The 21,476-nt window shown below is 40.0% G+C and overlaps 2 protein-coding genes and 1 long non-coding RNA gene across 3 annotated transcripts; 1 reads left to right on the forward strand and 2 right to left on the reverse strand.

The window, feature by feature from the left end:
• Positions 1–872: 872 nt before the first annotated feature.
• LOC5513039 (carbohydrate sulfotransferase 3) lies at positions 873–3,454 on the reverse strand. Its single transcript, XM_001633250.3, has 2 exons — positions 3,282–3,454; positions 873–2,330 (listed from the first exon to the last, which is right to left on the reverse strand). The coding sequence occupies exon 2, from the start codon at positions 2,316–2,318 to the stop codon at positions 1,257–1,259; it is 1,062 nt and encodes a 353-aa protein (XP_001633300.1). The 5' UTR covers positions 2,319–2,330; positions 3,282–3,454; the 3' UTR covers positions 873–1,256.
• Positions 3,455–7,026: 3,572 nt separating this feature from the next.
• On the reverse strand, positions 7,027–20,338 carry LOC5513038 (inactive tyrosine-protein kinase 7). The gene is made up of 11 exons (XM_001633249.3): positions 20,124–20,338; positions 19,368–19,676; positions 15,971–16,249; positions 15,453–15,734; positions 14,856–15,119; positions 14,034–14,306; positions 12,980–13,246; positions 12,221–12,489; positions 9,919–10,078; positions 9,310–9,683; positions 7,027–8,648 (listed from the first exon to the last, which is right to left on the reverse strand). Exons 1-11 carry the CDS (start codon positions 20,200–20,202, stop codon positions 8,091–8,093), a joined length of 3,114 nt encoding a protein of 1,037 aa, XP_001633299.2. The 5' UTR covers positions 20,203–20,338; the 3' UTR covers positions 7,027–8,090.
• Positions 9,599–11,447, forward strand: LOC125568385. The gene is made up of 2 exons (XR_007312319.1): positions 9,599–9,710; positions 9,791–11,447. It is a non-coding gene; the product is annotated as an uncharacterized LOC125568385 (long non-coding RNA).
• Positions 20,339–21,476: the final 1,138 nt, after the last annotated feature.

A 21,476-nucleotide genomic window follows, 5' to 3' on the forward strand; every position in this document is an offset into this window, starting at 1 on the left:
GATTTTTAGATCGAAAAGCAAACCAAAATACACAAAGATTTCCTGGAGAGATTTTAGTTATAAAAGGCGGTAATTTTTTCTCTTTAACAGAGCCTTCTTCCCATGTCGACCTATTCGGGATGCTTGTCGTATCTTTTAGAGTACAAAATCGGGCCTCAGGTATTTTGGGGGCGTGTTAGAGGGAAAATTAGCTTTTCTATAAATATGGTAGGTGTTCGCAAAGAATCTGCTTGTAGCCGCTTTTAGTGTCCCGCACGCCATCTCCACAAGCGGTTGCAAAGCACACTTCAGAAAGAAGCACTACGAGCCAACGTTTTCTAGATTATTTAATACTTTCGACCTATAAGCAAAACACTTTGACAAAGTAAACAATATGTCATTCGCGCTGGTGCCTCTTTTTCATGCCTCTTTGTGTGTAGTGCAGGTCGCTAGAGATAGCGGTGCTGCTGGAACGCCCGCCGCCAAAATATTTTCAGAATTATGGTTATGCCTGTTAGGGCGAAACTGTTTTCTATATGTCATTTTCCTCCCCAAACGTTTCGGGACCTGGTCCGATATAGATATTCCACAGCATTGACCCACAATAAAAACACAATAATTTGAAAATAACTTCAAACCAAAAAATGAAATAAATAAATAAATAAATAAATAAATAAATAAATAAATAAATAAATAAATAAATAAATAAATAAATAAATAAATAAATAAATAAATAAATAAATAAATAAATAAATAAATAAATAAATAAATAAATAAATAAATAAATAAATAAATAAATAAATAAATAAATAAATAAATAAATAAATAAATAAATAAATAAATAAATAAATAAATAAATAAATAAGCGATAAGGATAAAAGATCCAAAAACAATTTGTGTCAAAATGTCTGCTTTTATTGTACAAGTAGTACGGTGTCTCGAATACTCAAACCCTTGGAAACTGGAATCCTTGGCAACTCGACCTTGGATCTCCTGGTCTTGCAGGGAATGCAAAAATGGAACGAAAGGGAATAAAAATTTCCGGGATTTCTTCTTCGAGTGCCTGTATTTAATTCGGAAATTTTTGGGAGTCTGTCTGGCCTTTCCTGTTTCCCTTCAAGTACTCTTCCATATTTATTCTATCGGTAACTTGAACTTTACTAAATGGAACTGGTAGGTTGTTTCACTTAGATGATTTCAAAGATTTCGAACCATTTTCTATTTCCTTAGAGGTTTGAGTTTTCTGGCATTTACACTTAAAAGTGTAAATTATTGACTCAGGAGCGTCCAAACTTGTAGCCTAGCTTTCGCAAAGAGAAAGCACAGAATCGTTCAGTGGCAGCCAACTGATCGTCACTCATCTTCACCCTCCACTCGTCAACCGGCACACCATGCCTTTTCGACTCAGCCTCGACCCAGTCCCCACTCTTAACCTGTACCCAGTCTCTCACTTCCGGTAAGTAATGCAAATCAACGACACGAATTACTTCCGGTGCAGCCGAAGACACATTGTGAATGAAATCTTCGTATTTCAGAACATGGTAATGGGTGTTATCGCGAGCTCGGAGGCTGAGCGATGCGTTCAATTCGCGCTCGACTTCTGCGCACTCTTTCTGCGCATAATCATGGAAAGAAACACTCGTGTCCTTGTCCAGCGATCCTTCCCACACACGCATGCGTGGGTCTGTAACAACATGAATAACGCTCAATGCCTCTGACGTAATCAAGGGGATGAGCCCAGTGAGTCCACCCCCTGGGGCGCGTTTGGAAGCAATTGACACGACAGCGTGGGGCTCTCGCGCGCACACCCGTGATATCCACCGCGGTACTAGTATCGGGCAGTTGGCGGAATAGGCCGCTAAACTCGTGAAGTTCTCCATGTGGGAGTAACACAATGGAGGCGATGAGAGAGACCTACTCGACAGCCGATATCGAGGATCCGTTAGTCCCGGATGAGAGAAGAATGTCAAATAGTCATCGTAACCATAGAAACGGCAATGAAAGACATTGTCCAGAAATGCACGCACTTGGCCGTTATACTCGCCTCTCTTGGTGTAGTTCAGCGTTCGGAACATCTCAAAGGGGTACAGGGGTTCATTCATATAAAACACGCCCGGGTGCTGATTGAATATCTGGCCGATGATTGACACTCTAGCGCCGGGTTCCTTAAGAATGAGGACTTTGCGGCGATTTGCGTAGTCCCATGCTAGATAGGGTTGTTTACCCGGTTGCCACGGCGATTTGTCTTTAAGGATGTAGAAGTAGAAATAGATGGTAACGCTACCAATCACTGCGACGGTCACCATGAAGCGAGCGATCATCATCGCTAGAAGAGCCATGACCAAGTTAGCCTGCAGGATAAAGTACAGAAGCAATGCGTAAGACTAGGGGTAGACTAACAAATCAGAGCTGTTGCAGGCCTCGAAATATTGGGGGCACGATACAGAAACAACAACAAAAAATAAAGGGGGCACAGCCCCGCCTCTACTGGTCATTTCCTTATATATTTTTTTTAGAATATTTTGATGCCCCACCCCGGCACCCAAGGGCTACGACCCTGCAGAGGGTCGGACGGACAAACAGGAGAGAAGATTCAGGAGATTTCGAAAGTGATGCTTTGACGAATAAACAGCGAAATATGACAGATGGACGGATAGACTCTAAACGACGTGAGGAAAGAGGGGGACTGACCAATAAACATATTCAACAGATGGACGAACGGATGGACTGACAGACATAGATAAGATCCACGTGGACAAGATGATGGACAGGCAAACAAATTTGATAACTATGACTTGATTGACTTATTCGTTTAATTTATGAGTCGTTAATGAAGGCGAGGAGATACTTATAAAGAAGTCGCAAAGTTTGTGTTCCGTTGCAAGTTGTTTATTTTTTTGCTAAAGGGGAGGAATGAACCACTTCTCTTTGCATAAACCAGCAGGCGTTAGCCTCCCTGAGCCAGATTACCACTTAGAGTCATGACGAACCCCTGGAGACTTGACTGTGCGTAAAGCGGGTCTCCTATTTCAAATCGCTAGTGCATGGCCTATATGTACCTGTCCCCGCCCCAGTAACCTCTATTCATCAGACAGCGGCTATCAAATTTATCCACCTTGATATGACAGACTGTAGTGTTACCTATTCAATTCCATGTGAATTTCAAGAGATAATTATTATGTTTACGCCTACCTGTGTAAGATGTATACCTCTCTCCCGTAATTCAAAGTTATTTGAGTTAAATAGCCAAAGCTCTTAGAATAATTATAAGACAAGCTTAAATATATCCTTTCTTCCATTACCTTTTTGTGCGCTACCTCATCATATCGGCTTGATACGGGTGTATGTCGTTAGCACCAGCTTACGAGTCTAATGAAAGCCTTGTTTTCTGGCGTCTTCTATTCCTATTCCTAGCGATGTTAGACGCACTTGCGATCCCATACAAGTCTAACCTGCTAGCGTGACTGCCAGACCGTGATCGACAAACTGGTAGCGTTACACATGGATTGATTCAGTCTATTCAAACAAATTGCAGGTACTCTAGTGACGGACAAAGAGACTGAGACCAGGTGTTTGAAGTGTGCGCTGTGGTCTTCCCACAAGACACCGCGCTCTCCTCGCAATACGCCATCATTTCGCGCCGCATTTGAAAATACGTAAAACTTGTCCTGTGCAAACAGCGCGAATTGCTGGCAGACGCTGGCCCAGTAAAGCCGACACTGTTTGTACATCATGTTGTAGGCCCGTACCCAGGGGGGTGCAGGGGGTGCGAACAACGGCCGAAGGTCCCCTTTCGGTTCGCAATAGACGTGCTATTTGTAGACAAAATTATAAAGCATAATCTGACAATAAACGTCCCGTGGAGATACTGCAAAGGCATAAAAAAACCCTCTTTGTTCTTTCAGGGGTGGTCAGATTTTTATTAGAGAGCCCCCCCCCCCCCCTCCCTCGGGAAAAATTACGGACCACACGCACCCCCCGAAGAAAAATCCTGGGTACGGGCCTGTGTTGGGAGGTGGTGTGATGTAGTTCGCAAACATTTCCTTTGTCTTATCAACCGTGAGAAGAGGTGCCAACAACGCCTGCCAATGTTGGATCTGTTTGCACTTGACTTCAAGACATAACCAAAACGAAACTTTAAGAGCTTTAGTCAGCCATGCTTTTCTTACTTTATTTGCCAAATTTTAACAATAGCTTCCCCAAATAAGCCAATGAAAACGGATGCTTTCTTGCACGTATTTTGGTATTTTGCTACGATGACAAAATGGCGGCTGACAGATACGCTGAACTGATTGCAAAGACCCTTTACTGCTGACTGATTCCCAGTCGTGATCGTGTGCGGAGAAAGAAAAAAAACGACGGCGCGCAAAGGCTAACGGACGGTGAGAAGTAAGACAATGCAAACGCAATGCATGCTGTACCGTTACAAGAGCTCGAATCGGCCCTCCGGTTCGCCCTCCCGTGGTCCTTCGCGCGCCGCGTGTGTTTTTTTTTTAACAGAGCCGAGACTGGGGACGAGACAGCCTTTACTGTCGAATCCGTTGTATCGCGACGCCGCATTTTCAAAACATCGGTTTGTTTTTGTCTTTTGGGATTTTCTGTTCCGCCAGTCAAATTATTCTAAGCCAATCAGATTCTTGCCATCTCTCGCCTAGTGCAGTTGCATGGCTTTCTGTCGCGACACTGTCTGGTTTTCGTCCAGAGGATAGCCAGGGAAGTGCACAAAGCGAGACTCTGATTGGCTTAGAATGGTTTTACTGACGGAACAGAAAACCAAAACAAATCGTGTTTTGAAAAGGCGGGTCGCGATACAACGGATTCGACAGTAATAGTTAAATACTTTCGATACCAACAATAGAATGTTGTGAGATGTTTTGAAGATTTATGTTTATTCACTACTTTGCTCAGCAATTTCTTAGTTGATCCAGATTACAAACGTTAACTTCTCTCACTAATCTCAGTATAATTCGACAATTTGTTCTTGCTGGGAACAATTTAATGTTTTTAAGCACAGAAGACGATTTTGAACCAGTTGGGGCATCGTATAAAGCTGAATGGAAGCTTGTCTCTTTCGAACATGAATCCCGGGGGCAAGAGACATGATATTGTTATTCTTATGAAAACCAGGTCTTTTGAAGGCATGCAAGGAACAGTCATAAAAATATATATTAAAAATACAAATAAATTTATATAATACATTAGACATAAACTAATTAAAAAATAAAGCACAAATTTTCATTACAGTTTGCGTTGTAACTTCTATGTCAGATGAAATGCCCTCGAGATTCCTTTTATCAGCAATGCTTTATGTGTATGAAATAAATGAGCAAATATCCGTAATTAAAATTTAGTTTTAAAAACTAAACAACTCTTCTTTTCGCCACTTAGCAGAACATGGCTTTCAAAAACCACGCCATTTCTGTTACCCACATTCCTATGGAGGCTACGACACAGGATTTTTATACGCCGGGTGCCTGCCACCGGTCAGCATTCGTATGTACGAAAACTACGTTGGGTGCCAGACGCCCAGGCCTCTTGTAATAGGCCCAGAGTAGTCGTGCCTACCACCGATGATAAGCCGAGTGCATTCGGACCTGCCATTACACAACTGACTTGCTTAGACTACGGTCTTAAACTCCACGGCTCCCGTAACGCGAAAGCCTTTCGAGGATTCACCCACAATTGATCTAGGTAGCCGGACTTTTTTGTACCAGTCCACATACCAATATAAATTTGCAGACAAGTCGAGGGAATGCAAAAATCTTCCTGATAGAAATATCTGTCTATTTTTGCTTCCTATGGTTTAACAATAGCGCTAACACGCGACCGTGTCACCGACAATAGGCCTTTTGTTTTCGAAACATAGCCTACCTTAAAATGACGCGGATCGAAATAGTGTAAAACGCTAGATAGCCAATCACCGACTAGTCACTTCAATGAAAGATTCGTCCGACCTCTGATATATAAACGGGCCCGTGTCTTCATGTCACAATCCGCTAATCGAGCATACTTTACGAAGTCCTCATTAGCAACCTAGCGAAAAACAACTGACGAAGGTCTCTTCATTAAGAGTCCGAAACCGGTCTTGTAAACGCTATAACCGCCCGCCGATTTTTCATCAAACGATGACATCGGAAGGCACCTTAGACGAGATGAGCGAGCCCTCTCTCAGAAAAAGCCAGAAAAAGCCAAAGTGCACTTTGAATTCTACGAGTTACAGTGGCGATTCTCGGCAGCCTCAAATCTTCCTGTTTGATTTTAAGAAATCTATTAAAACAGGAGTGAGCTGTACTGCAGATATGTCCTAAATAACTCTAAGAAACTTAACATGCACAAAGAAAGCGCTTATGTCAGGTCGAGCAACGCTCCTATAGACGTGAAACATTAAAGAACGACAAATTCCACCACAAAGACATATAATATGTCACCTAAGGTTTTTGTCACCTCATAAACCACGTCTAGCGTATATCGTCCTCCGTAGATCCATTTCTGCGGCATATAACGCTTAAGCAAAAGTGTAATCTCAAAGACACTACGCACTTTATTTACTTCATCAGAAGTCTATAAAAGGGCGAAAGATTCATTGATTTAAATATCCTTGATGTCCATAGCTTACTGAAACTTTTCAGTACACGCATTCTCTCCTCTTGCCACCCTCTTAGTTATAAGAAGGGTTTGTGTCTAGGGAGATGGCCTACGTCCGTTGAGAACAAATTCCTCACTTGCCACCTTCTAAGCCGAAATTCGCAACTTATTCTAGATACGGTTACGCGATTTCACAACATACATAACGGCGAGTGTTGAATTCACGGACAGGCAAAATGCGTTTTGAGGCAAACATGGCATCTAATAAACGAATCTAAACATTTTGTCATGAGGTTCTACCCGGCTAAACAGAATCTTTTGAAGATTCTTATAAAAAACTGGCAACTTATCAGAGATCTCAGCCTCATACGGCTAGAATCCTTAATGAACCTATAGTCTCTTATAGAAAGGAGAAACCGCTTATAGACTTTGAAGTCAGAGCTACAATCTCCCATAAAGGACTAGGTATCAAAGCAGATTTATTTGCAATTGTGGCGGGTGTGGCTGTTGGCAATATTACACAACTGCCATCGCTCAGAATTCGTACGTACGAATACGCTGGGTGGTAGACGCCCAGGCTTCTTGTGTATTCATGCCTGCCACACCGTCAAGCCTTCAGGAGACAGTGAAAAACAATACAGGAAGCAAGATAAATTACACATATAGTATATGGCCCCATTTACGGATTGCACCTTTCTTTTAAGCGAGTGAAATTAAGGTTCTCTGTGCTGATAGCAAAGGAGCTGCCCTTAAAACCCGTTTTCTAGACATTGAGTAGCTTATTTTGCATTTAGTAACTTATTTTGCATATTTTGCTTCAAATGTCCGATGTAAGTGTCCGTAAATCGGTGCCGTTCATAAATGGGTCACACACTTTATCTTCCCTTGTAAACATTAAGCGTAGCTGGCTAGCATAAGCTTACTTGTTCTAAAACAACTTCATTTTGTCCATCATTTCCTAAACATAGAGCTAAAGAGATGCTCCGTCCTAGTCCCCAATGTTCACAGAGAGCCCAGTCCCTTTAGTGAGATGATCCATTCGTACCAATCCCCCTAGCGTTCAATAGGCGTGTCCACTAGCCCCCCCGTCGCTGCTTGGGGAGTTGACATATGTCAGGTGGCCTTGGATAACATTGGGTTGTCCATGTGGGCGAATGATTGCTCCATTGCTTGATATGTACATTACTTTGTTACTACACTATACGTACAATGATTCTTGAGGTCTACTCCAACCACCATCTCTGTATCACGTACATATTCACGTGCACGCCCAGAAATGCTGTTGTGGATACTCCTTAGTACTCACAACTAGCCCAGATTCGTAACACGATTCGTGAACTTCTTTTGTAATTTTTTGCTCGACCAACAGTCTTATGATCAAGTTGGACAATTTCTTTATTTGCTAGCATCAGTAAAGCTTTTGGTCCACAAATGTGCCGGTATGTCCTGTATGAATATCCATAGGATTGTCAAGATGGAATCGATAATCTGTTGGTACTCGTCGGCGTCGATTCGGGGAAGAAGATTCAAACGTGACTGTCAACAGCAACCTCCGACATCTCCGCGAAGATCATGTCGAAGTTTGGCCGATCATTGGGATTCGGTTCCCAGCACTTCTTCATGACATTCGCCATATTATCCGGGCAGTTATCAGGCTTAGGCAAGCGAAGATCATCCTTGACACACTTCAACACCTCCTCATCCGACCGGTCGGTATAGGGAATCTGGCCGAGCGAATAGATCTCCCAGGCTAACACCCCGAATGACCAGACGTCGCTCTTCTCCGTGAAATCATCGTGGAAGATCGCCTCAGAGGGCATCCAGCGCAGGGGAATGAGGATGTTGTTAAAGCGGTAGTACTCGGCGTTATACAGATCGTAGCTGAGGTTAAGAAAGCCTATCTTGACTTGCAGATCCTTAGTCACCATGCAGTTACGCGCGGCAAGGTCCTTATGCACGAACTTGTTGGCGGCGAGGTAACTCATCCCCGACACAATGTTAGAGCACATGGTCAGCTTGTGAGATGACGTCAGAGTACTGCGCCCGTTATCGTTGCAGGAAAGAAGGAATTGCTTCAGGTCACCCTGTGGACCGAAAGACGCGTGGTTACCAAGATGTGATGTGGAAGAACACTACACTTTCATGGGAGTAAAATAACTTAAAAGCTACAATAAGTAAATGATCAAGTTTATTTTAAAGGGACAAGCTCGGCCTTCAAAGAATGCATTGCATTATTGTTTTCACATCAAACAATTTTCATACCATCGTTTTTCTTGCATGATGTAACACACCATTTTGGAAACCGCTACAATCATTTTTTTTCGCTTTTCTTATCGTTCTAGAACTGCGTAACTTTCACATAAACTTGCAGATTTCCTTGTTTACTACGTTTAATCTGGCTCGGAAATGAGCCTAAAAATTAACACTAGAGATTTCTCTCGTGTTCGCCCCAGGTTCTTGTAAAGGCCTGGCTAAACTAGGAAAGATCTTCCGTGCGACATGTTTTCTAGTTAAGGCGCCCCATAAAACATTGTACCACGCCAAATCCTGTACTGGTGACAGAGATGCTTCTCGGATAATTGAACAAGATTTTGGTGTCGCCGCTACAAAATCTCTCGCGTTATATGTTTTCGGCAGTGACAAAAATAGGAAACATTTAGGAGATTCTAAATGTTGCGAGTAACATGTCTCCTAGTTTAGCCAGGACTTTTGAATAACAACAGCAAACAGGTAAGGTATACCAACCTTTTCAAAGCACTCGAAGATCATGTAGAAAGGTTCACTGTCGCGGCACACACCCAAGAGGGACACAACATTAGAGTGCTCCATGTTAACGAGAGATTCCAATTCGCGCGTGAAGTCCTCCCGAACAATATCATCCTTAGCGATCAGAGATTTCACGACAACCATCGTCTCTCGCTCGCCATCCTTTATACCGCTGGCCCTCGCCAGGAACGCGCGGCCATATGAGCCGTTACCCAGGGTGCGTAGCGCCTCCAGGTCGTGCCGAGGGAATTCCATCTTGTTGTAGCCTGTGCGCGTGGTGTTGATTGGCTGGAGAGCTAGGTCATCCTGAGCCTCTTCGTCGTTCTCCACGTCACCGTTGACTGGAGTCGTTACTAAAGAGACAAATAAGGGTTCAAAATGTTAGTATCAAATCGGCGGGTTTTCTATTGGCCCTTGAGAAACAGACATTAATCATTTGGATCTATTGGTCATCCGCTAGGTACATTGAGAGAACCTTGGCCCTAAGGGAAGCCCATTGGACAGCCGCACATTAACTCTATGCGCATCTGATGACATAACCCCCACTGTATAGAGAAAATACAAGCAAAATAACGTCGCTAAACATACGTTGATCCTTCTTCTGTTGTCTCGCCCTCCTCCCCTTGCAGTAGATCATCAGGCCCACGACCAGCACGATATAGGCGGCGGCACAACCCACGGCGATGCCGATAGCACGGCCCATGGACGCGGTGGAGCTTAGGGCTTCCGCAGGGCTGTTCCGCACCACCTGGAGACAGCAAGAAGAGAATGAGTCAAATGTATACAACAACTGCTCTAATTCTATCCCATCTATAACAACATAGTAAGAGAATGAGTCAAATGTATACAACAACTGCTCTAATTCTATCCCATCTATAACAGCATAGTAAGAGAATGAGTCAAATGTATACAACAACTGCTCTAATTCTATCCCATCTATAACAACATAGTAAGAGAATGAGTCAAATGTATACAACAACTGCTCTAATTCTATCCCATCTATAACAACATAGTAAGAGAATTTGTCAAATGTATACAACAACTGCTCTAATTCTATCCCATCTATAACAACATAGTAAGAGAATGAGTCAAATGTATACAACAACTGCTCTAATTCTATCCCATCTATAACAGCATAGTAAGAGAATGAGTCAAATGTATACAACAACTGCTCTAATTCTATCCCATCTATAACAACATAGTAAGAGAATGAGTCAAATGTATACAACAACTGCTCTAATTCTATCCCATCTATAACAGCATAGTAAGAGAATGAGTCAAATGTATACAACAACTGCTCTAATTCTATCTCATCTATGACGACATAGTAAGAAGAGAATGAGTCAAATGTATACAACAACTGCTCTAATTCTATCCCATCTATAACAGCATAGTAAGAGAATGAGTCAAATGTATACAACAACTGCTCTAATTCTATCCCATCTATGACGACATAGTAAGAAGAGAATGAGTCAAATGTATACAACAACTGCTCTAATTCTATCCCATCTATAACAGCATAGTAAGAGAATGAGTCAAATGTATACAACAACTGCTCTAATTCTATCCCATCTATAACAGCATAGTAAGAGAATGAGTCAAATGTATACAACAACTGCTCTAATTCTATCCCATCTATAACAGCATAGTAAGAGAATGAGTCAAATGTATACAACAACTGCTCTAATTCTATCCCATCTATAACAACATAGTAAGAAGAGAATTTGTCAAATGTATACAACAACTGCTCTAATTCTATCCCATCTATAACAGCATAGTAAGAGAATGAGTCAAATGTATACAATAACTGCTCTAATTCTATCCCATCTATAACAGCATAGTAAGAGAATGAGTCAAATGTATACAACAACTGCTCTAATTCTATCCCATCTATAACAACATAGTAAGAAGAGAATTTGTCAAATGTATACAACAACTGCTCTAATTCTATCCCATCTATAACAGCATAGTAAGAGAATGAGTCAAATGTATACAACAACTGCTCTAATTCTATCCCATCTATAACAGCATAGTAAGAGAATGAGTCAAATGTATACAACAACTGCTCTAATTCTATCCCATCTATAACAACATAGTAAGAGAATTTGTCAAATGTATACAACAACTGCTCTAATTCTATCCCATCTATAACAGCATAGTAAGAGAATGAGCCAAATGTATACAACAACTGCTCTAATTCTATCCCATCTATAACAACATAGTAAGAGAATGAGTCAAATGTATACAACAACTGCTCTAATTCTATCCCATCTATAACAACATAGTAAGAAGAGAATTTGTCAAATGTATACAACAACTGCTCTAATTCTATCCCATCTATAACAACATAGTAAGAAGAGAATTTGTCAAATGTATACAACAACTGCTCTAATTCTATCCCATCTATAACAGCATAGTAAGAGAATGAGTCAAATGTATACAACAACTGCTCTAATTCTAGCACATCTATAACAGCTTAGTACGAAGAGAATCAGTCAAATGTATACAACAAATGTTGTATTTCTAGCCCATCTATAACAGCATAGTACGAAGAGAAAGAGTCAAATGTATACAACAACCGTTGTAATTCTAGCCCATAACAGCATAGTACGAAGAGAATGAATCTAATGTATACAACAATTGTTGTACTGTAATTCTATGCCAGAAACGTAACCAGAGACCAAAGCAGAACAAAGTTTGCCCACTTTGTTACTTTGTTTCTCCGGATTCATTCATCAAAATATGTATCCTACTTTTTAACTGATAATAACAAGAACACAGTTTTGGTGGCAAAACGGCCTCGTGTAATGAAACGGATAATCTATCAACATTTCATCGTCCCAAGTTTTTTTTATAATTAACAGCACTAAAGACAAATCAGGAGTCTGACCTTCAGAGAGATTGTAATCTGCTTGAAGTCCGCCAAGTTCCCCGCGATGCAGTAGTACCGTCCTTCGTCCTCCAGCTTGATGTTCTTGATAAGAAGAGAGCCATTTTCGAACTGAATGAACCGCTCCTTGTCCAAATTATCCCCTCCTTGTTGCTCCTTCCCCCAGCTGATCTTTGGTTTGGGGTAACCAGACGCATTACAGTGAAGCCAGATGGAGTCCATTGCCATTGCGGTGGTGTTTTTAGGCTTGAGTTCGAATTTGGGGTACACTGGAATAGGAACAAACACCGTTTAGTCTACGAAAGCGAAACTAAACCACCTATCTTTTAGACTGAGGGCAGTCCAATTAAGTAAACCTTTTCAAAATCTTGGCTTGTCTGTTACAAACATTCCTGTAAGCAATTAAGCAGCTAAGCCCTTATTCTAAATTAATAATTAACTATTGCAATTAAAGCATAAACACAATTATTCAGCACAGTTTCGGATCTACGGGGAGGGGCGGGGGTGTTAGTTAAATTCCCCTCTTGGGCTGCCTAGGAAAGGTGTCATGTACACAAATTGGGACTTGGAGTTTCTGGGAGGGCCTAGAATAATACAGTATTTCCTTCTTGAGGATGCATGCCCTCAAAGCAGTCTAATTGTTGTGCATTTTATTACCGATAAAGGTCACCCCCCTGAAAGCAGAAACCTACAGCAGATCTGCTCCTGCCATATATTACCACAGTGTTGTTCTACCTAGAAGAGTTCATATTAACTTACCAAACACGGACACATTGACATATGCTGTGTAATTACTGAAGCCATTCATTCCAGTACAAGAGTACATCCCTGCATCTGACATCTGCAAGTCCTTGATAATGAGGGTGTCGCCATCTATCTCGGTCTTTTTAGACAGTTCAGCCCCACCCACTTTTGCCCAGACAATCTTTACAGGTGGGTGTCCCTTGAATGTACAGTAGATCTTGCCCTTTGAGCCCAAGTCAAACTTGTGGTGGACCTGGTGGTAGTCAGCTAGTTTAACAGCAGCTGAAGAATAAGATGAGAAGTTATGGGGAAAATACAACCCAGCCTAAAGGAATGGCTACTAAAACGTCACACCAATGTCTCAGATAGAGTAGACACTTTATATTATAGAAGTTATGGCGAAAATACAACCCAGCCTAAAGGAATGGCTACTAAAACGTCACACCAATGTCTCTGATAGAGTAGACACTTTCTATTATAGAAGTTATCGAGAAAATACAACCCAACCTAAAGGAATGACCACTTAAACGTCACCCCATGTTTTGGATAGAGTAGATGCTTTCTATTATCTAAATAGACAGTTAGCCACCATTTTGTCATCCAAGCAAAATACAAAGTTTGATAAAGAGTCCTTTTTCATTGGCTGATTTTGGGAAGATATTGTGACATTGTTGATTGAATTGACCAAAGGAAGAATAAAACTTTGTTTTTAGATTTTTGAGATTTCTTTACATGAATTGTCTTTCAATATACAATGAAATCAATAACAGTGGCATGGCCGGCTAAGCCCCAACAGTGCCTTGTGAAAAACTTACAAACCGTAGAACATTGTTTTGCATAAAACTTTAAGATGGCATGACAATACGCAAATAGTGGAACGTCTTCTTAAGAAAGACAATGACACAGTTTACTGGTATAGAATATGATTTAAACAAAAAAAACAAATACTTCAAGACTTTTGAATGATCATATTTGGTGTTCAAAACAAAATAAAAATTAACTATAGTAAAACGTATCTGTACAGAATACTTATCAAAAAAGCCAACATTACTGGATATCTCAAACTTACCCATAACTGAGACATTCGCTGTCTTTGTTGCCTCCCATCCACCTAGATGCCTTGCTATACACTCATAGAGCCCCCCATCACGGGGAGCCACCTTGCGAATAACAAGATAACCTCTGGAGTTTATTTCATGGTTGCCATCTTGGACAACATCGATTTGGTTCCTTTGCCAGATGAGTTTTGGTGGAGGAACCCCCTTTGCAGCACACTTCAGTACCACCTTGAGACCTTCCATTGCTTGCATATCTTTGGGCTCTTCAGTGAGTACGGGTGGTTCTGCATTTATAAAATGAGAAATCAGTAAGAAATACTGTGATCAAGATGATAATACTGGGCCTGAAAACTTCCCTATAGTAGCTCTTTTCTATTTCTATTTTCTATATAGCTCAAGCAGTGGTATTATGAATTGCACTGTCAGGAACACATGGTTATAAAACACTTGGATCGTGAAGGATTATGTCCATCATTGATGTCTTTGTATAGAAGGCTTGAACGATTTCCAAGGCTTTGGAGTTACATGCCTCTTCAAGGCTCGTTTTGAACTTTATGCTGAATAGCACAAGAAACTGGGTGAAAGATGAATCCATGTGCAGTTTGTTACCCAGGGGCATAGCCAATGGGTGGCCAAGCCCCCCCCCCCTTCTAGCAGCCAAAAATATAGTAAAGTAAATGTATGAGACATTATCTGAAATACAGGAGAAAATGCCTTGAAAGGGCCTTTTAGGCCCCTCCTGTTAAAAATCGTGGCTACTGACACCTTACACCCACAGCCTTGTTTGGCTGTGCCTTGGCTCAAGAACATTTCTATTGTTGATTTTTCCTTACGTGATATGATTATCTGGACCGTCTGAGATTTTTTCCCAGCAGTATTTGATGCAGTACAGGTAAAGTTTCCAGAGTCCTCCATAGCTGTTTTGTTGTTCCTCAGGGCAGTACCCTTCATGTCATATTTAGCAGGTAGGGACTTGCCATCAGCTAACGACCAGGAAATGGTAGGTTTTGGCAGGCCCTTTACATCACAGGCAAAGGTGAATGGCTGTTTCTCCAGAATGTATCTTGTCGGTGGCGCTAGTACCATCTCACCAATAACTGAAAAAGGTAAATTAGGAAATAGAAAATGAGAAATGTCATGGCTTTGGGGATATTGATACATGTATGACAATATGACAACAAGCATGCAACTTTGCATGGAGTTTTTTTAGAAGCTTGATATTTAACTAATTAAGGATGCATTACCCATAAAAACAAAGTTTAGTGTGTTGATGAGAATCAGAAATGTCAAGTAAAACTGGATGTTTTGAAAAAGTGTCACATATTAACAAAATATTGGATTTTGATTTTAAGATAAAAAGTATCTTAAATATCAAATAGTTAAGAAAACCATAAATAATAAGGTAAAAAGAAGAAAAATATGCCACTTACAAGCCTCTCCGACTTCTGCTTCAACAGCATAATTGGCCATGATGTTTGATGCAACACACTTGTATGTCCCAAAGTCACTCTTCTCAATGTTTGAGATCTTCAAGGAGCCATCTGCATTGGCTGATATCTTACTACTGTTCTTGAGGGGATCTGTGCTAGTCTCCAAATACCAAGAGATATCTGGTTTAGGAGTACCAGTAGCTGAGCAATAAAGGGTGATGGTATCACCAACTACTGCTATAGTATCGCTTGGTCTGACTTGAAAGACTGGTACTGAGGCCACTGAGATGGGATCAAACAAAACCATGCATGAGTTAACATGATTATTTATTGTCCCTATTATTGTCAAAATGTTTTTTTCGAAAACAATTCAGAACTGTTGGAAAAAGTATTGGAGACCTAGAATCTTGCCGTCAGCGAATAAAAAAAAAGTTTCAAACATAACTTGAACAGGAACATTACAAAAATAAGGTTGGCTACTCTAGGATATTTCATCGGAAAGTTTTCCTTTATCTTACCTATCACGCTCATCTTGAATGCAGGACTCTCACGTACACCCAAGAAGTTTTGAGCAATACAGGTGTAGTTACCAGAATCTGCAACTTTGGGGTTTTCAAAGTTCAGTCTATTTCCAGAAGCAACAATCTCCGAGTTAGGTATTATGGTGACTCCATCTTTTTTCCATTCAACTGTAACCTTGGGCATGCCATTACATTTACACCTTAGCTGAATGAGAATACCCGCTGGGAAAAGTGACTGTGATGGACTGCTTGCAATCTTTGCTGCTTCACATATACCTGTCAATAAAAACAGAATGTAAGTACACAAGTCATAACACAATTACACTTTGTGTATTCAAGATGGCAAAGACTCAAAATACATATAACTGGACTTTGATTGATGTCCAAACAGATTGTAAGTGGGGGAATACATGCCCAACTATAATTTTGAAAGGCTTCCTAATCAAATTAGGCAGCTAGCCAGGAAGATTATACCCTTGAATATTTTTATTACTTCACTATTTTTAAGAAGGTGGTAGGTAACAATACAAATAGTGGCAATTTTCTTTACTCTACTGGTTAAGGATTTCACAAAACACAGTCAGCAACTGCAGTAATGTGCTTTATTTAGCACATTTTTTTAAGAATAATGACCAACAATGTAAATCAGAACTTCCACACTTTCTTTTTCATTAAAATACTATCTTATCAAAGGCTACAAATTCCTGAGGAAAATCAACAGGAACAGTAACAATAAAAATAGATAGGAAATTAACTTATTTTAACATTCAGTGATTCAAACAAGCAGTGGAGATATTGTGCATAGAGAAATAAAAGTATCAGGTTTTGAAAAGGAAGGCTTTGGTTAAAAGGTCAAGTAAGTAAGAGCTGTCACTCTGGACAAGTGAAACCTCAGGAAATAACAGCAATTCCACTTCACAGCATGAAAGTGGAATGCTTTGAAAAAAACATACTGAGTAAATAAGTTCAGGGTAAAACATGCGTAACAACTTGGAGATTCATCCTAATAGCTTTTACACGTTGTCATTTTGCATGTATGTATCTGTATAAAAAGGTCCCCAATTTGCCACAAGTGATAGGTTATAGAAATGCAGCACAAGATATAAACCACAAATATAAAAGATAAAACTGGATTGTCAACAAAAAGTTAGGATGTAATCTCTCTTCAACTCTTAAATGAAAGATGGCAAGACATTAGTAAGGCACATGTAATCCATAAAGTAATAACAGTTTGATAAGAATCTAAATGAGTGCTTATTCATCACTGAATATGTGGAGCATGGAAATTCTTGACAACTTGGTGATGAAGTGATAATATTGTAAAACATCCTAGTGGAGTATTATCATGATTTAATTGTTGTACTACAAGGCTTTGGTTAGACATTAACATAATATATAGTAACATTTGCTAAATTTCAGTTATACAAAAGCGAACATCCAAGCAACAGGAGATTATTATTTCCTCAAGACTGATTCAATGGATGTAATGATTAAATTAATCTGATAAAGTCTGGATTGATCCCTGCTGGCTAGGAATTATTATGAAAAAACAACTAATCATCAAACAGCAAAGGCACAAAAATATAACCTTTATCCTATGTGACATTACGCTGCACACAATTAGGTGAAAATATTAATGTAAAGAATGTAAGAAACTGAGTAAAAGTATGATGCATTTTTAGAGGGTATTCTTGCAGAAAATCTAGAAAACAAGAGTTTTAGAGCATGTGATATTTTTATTGCAAGAGTGTCATGTCTTTTTTATGCCATAAAATGAAAACTTTTTAAGAAACAAAGACAAGCACAAATGGCCAGCAAAACCATTTGTAAGTGATCAATAGGCATAGAAGCCATCTGTAACAATTATTAAGAAACATTAGGGCTAAGTTCAAGATTTGGTAGAGTTCAGTCATACCCAGAATCTTTACTAAGCTGTTGACTTGTGTCTACAAGTTTATGTCATAAAAGAGAAAATTAGCTATATGTTATGAATTAACATTATATGAATTCAGAAAATCAAATATAATGATTGCAAATAGGCAAGCTTGGTCTTGCCTAGATTTGAATATTTATCAGCATAAATAGTAAACAAGGAAGCCAGAATTGTGAAGCTAAAAGCGTCAGGAGACCTGAATTTTTATTTAGACTAAAAGACACCCTTCCTGTTGACAAAATAAACAATGTAAATCTATATAGTCAAGCGTTATTGCTATCTAGGCTGGGATCAATCCTTATTAATATGCCTTAAGTGCAGAAGGAAGTCCTGTCCCATCTATTTCTTTCATAACAATTCACACACAGGGTCTGAAATTATTCTAAAATGCAATTCCAATACATGTCTGTGTCTGTCTTGGCTGGCGGAATTAAATCCATATGGAAATTATCCTTTTAATAAAAGAATGTGTTACAAGAGAGATTCTGCAGATATGTAATAAAGATCAATTTTTTGAAAACATTCATAATTTCAACATTATGAATTATCTATGAAGATAATGTATGTTAGCCCAAATAAAAGTCTAACTATATGCCTATTCATTCATATGCTATCCTGTAAGTGTAAACACAAGCGAAATACTTTCAGCGTATGAGAACTGGCAATTGGCACCTCATTTTGGCTCCACTTTCTAGGTTTACTGAAGGGAGTCAACTTTACCAAACAAAAGGTACTTGAAACCAGACAGCCTTGAAGCAAACAAAGACAGAAATACGTAATAAAGTTTATCTCTTGAAGAGAATATCCAAGGCTAAACTAAAAGGCACCGATGCCATAAAAAGACATTCGTTTCCATTGATAATACTTAGTAAAATTCAGTGTTAGTTCAAGTAGGTGCTTAGATATACCGAGAGTGTGGCTTCCACGGTGTTTTATAAATAGGCGTTGTTGCGTTGTTAGTGTAACGATATCAAGCCTAAACACCAGTGAAATTTACAAGGGCGTAACAATGCCCGTTCTCATTGCAACTTCTGCAATTCGATTTTTTCATTGTTAATGGAATCTTTGTATGTTCTCTTAATCTCATCACCATCAAAATACTTTCGGCTCGGCTTTACTGGCGTCAATAGTATTAGCCTAATTGAGAAGTGAATTTAAAGAATAAAGTTAACTCACGGTGCGCTAAAAGGATCGAAAGGGGATGAAACATAGAAAGTATAAAACTACCCTAAACACTTGGTAATCTAATCCTAGAGGGATAATTTGACGGTGGGGTAATAAAACAGTGGATTTCCAAGTAGGGTTGGAGCTTAGCGATGCAAGATATGCTAAATAAACACGTCTGAATAAGCGTGTGGTTCATTCGATCCATGGATAAGTGTTTGATTGTAATAGCCCTTCCCCTTTGCCAACACTGTCACCACACATTCAAACTCTCAAAGATCTGCCAAAATGACTTACTTTGAACCTCTAGAGCAGCTGCTCGACTGGATTCGACATAGTTTCTTTTATTCATGCGCGCCTTTGCTACGCATATGTATTCTCCGGCATCCTCTTTTTGAGTAGCGATGATCGATAAACTGCCATCTTGGTTTACTATCACACGATCGGTTGGCCGAATTTTGTTTCCATCTAAAGTCCATGAGTATCGAATTCTCCTATCGCCGAATTGTGCGACACACTTTAGAGTAACGGCTTGGCCTAGTACCACGGCTGTATCTTGCGGTTGGGCCAAGAATGTGATTTTCGACTGAGATTCCGTAAGAGAGGCTGCAAAAAGAGAATAAACTTTGTGTCAATCGACCAACAGTGCAAGCGACATATAAACTAAACATTCACCCAAACCGCGATAAAAAGGACTGCCTTTACTAACGATAATATAGAACATCAAGTATAATGGCATGGTATACAGATCTATGAAATTGTTTCTTCTTAATAGTTGTCTTGCCTCAAACAATATATATATATACAGCTGATACATAGCTTAAAGTCTTTTGGGCAGTTAGACCACAAAACAATGGAACATGCCGAATTCAAGAAGAATGTGGTCTTTCTATCTAGTTAAATACAGGAGACAAGATCTTCACGACTATACACAATACTAATAGTATAGATTTACAGAGGAGAAGGCAAGTACCGGGCTTCGTTTTTGGTAGGTAAAGTTGTCAGAACGCACGACTTCTTTGGCTAATTTATTTGTAGTTCATAGCCACTTACCTAATAGAACAATACTAAAGCAAAAGTAGATGTGGAAGAATCTGTTTTTCCATCTCCGTGAACCCAGAACACCCTTCATTCTCTCCACCGATCTAATATGGGCGAAATTCAAATAATATTTGAGAAGGGAACTTCGTAATGACGGAACGCCATGAGAAAAACTTTGCAGCAGTATTGGGTCGAACGCCGACCCGAGGAAACGTCGATCACGTGCCTTTTACCGCTTCCGGTACAGTCTGACCAATCAAATTACTCCACTCCTTGAATGCAAGTGGTTTCCGGTTGCGAGTAACCAATCAGCAGAGAGAATGAGTTACAGAGTGCGCTATGTTTGCCAGCTTCTTTGAACTACATTATTCGCTTTGTCTAACTCAATCACGGATTTTTCGCATGACTAACACGCTTCCCTTTTTATGTTAAGCTCGATCTCTCGCCCTATTGATACAAGGCGATATTAATTGTATTTCCTTATGAGTAATGAGAAGGGAAAGCCGGCAGCTTTTGAGGTCTCAAAACCACGAGATGCATGGTTCGGATGAATGGAGGCTGATTTCTCAGATCGAATTTCGCAAAGGGCGGTTTTCACAACGCAGTGATTTTCACAACGGGGCACGATAGGAGTTGAGCAATATTGTCAGTCGTGGTGATATTCCCGTTGTATAATTTATAGCTTTATTATCTCCATGGTATTGTTCTCCTTTCGCTCGTAAATTAGTTTAAAAAACCTGCAACCAGACTTTAATTGTCTAAGGAGACCGGAAAAAGGAGTTGAAAGACGAACACCGAATAACCCGCAAAGATCATACAAAACTGAACAATGATGCTCTTGAAATGAATAAACATATAAAAACTCGGCAAACAAAGCATCGAGAATTTTGTGAATAAAGTTCACTCACAAAATCACCTATATTATTAGTTATACATTTTGTGAAGGCTCCAATTTTGACCACAGGCATACCACGGCTACCCTGGTTCCACGGCCTCGTGCGTCTCTATTTAGTGGCCAGCGAGGTTGAGACGGCCAGCGGCTTTTCTATCCCACGCTTTCAGGGTAATGGTGTATGTTGCGTCTATGAGTCAGATTTAAGAGTATTCGCCTCAGGGTAGATTGTTCAAAACACACAATTTCATATTTATCGTCGGTAAAAGTGATCGAATATTTGGTCAACATGCGCCACTGTTTTGTCGTAAACTTGAAGTAATGCGCTAAGTAATTTTTGCCATTACTTTATTTCAGAATATACACTTTTAACCTGATGTTCATAGAGTAGCTAATGATGAGGGGTATGAGTGTCTATGTGGATGACTGTGGGAATAATAAATACCAAAGCATATCGAGAGATACTCGCTTCA

Source organism: Nematostella vectensis, chromosome 7 (assembly GCF_932526225.1).
Source record: "Nematostella vectensis chromosome 7, jaNemVect1.1, whole genome shotgun sequence".
NCBI lineage: Eukaryota > Metazoa > Cnidaria > Anthozoa > Actiniaria > Edwardsiidae > Nematostella > Nematostella vectensis.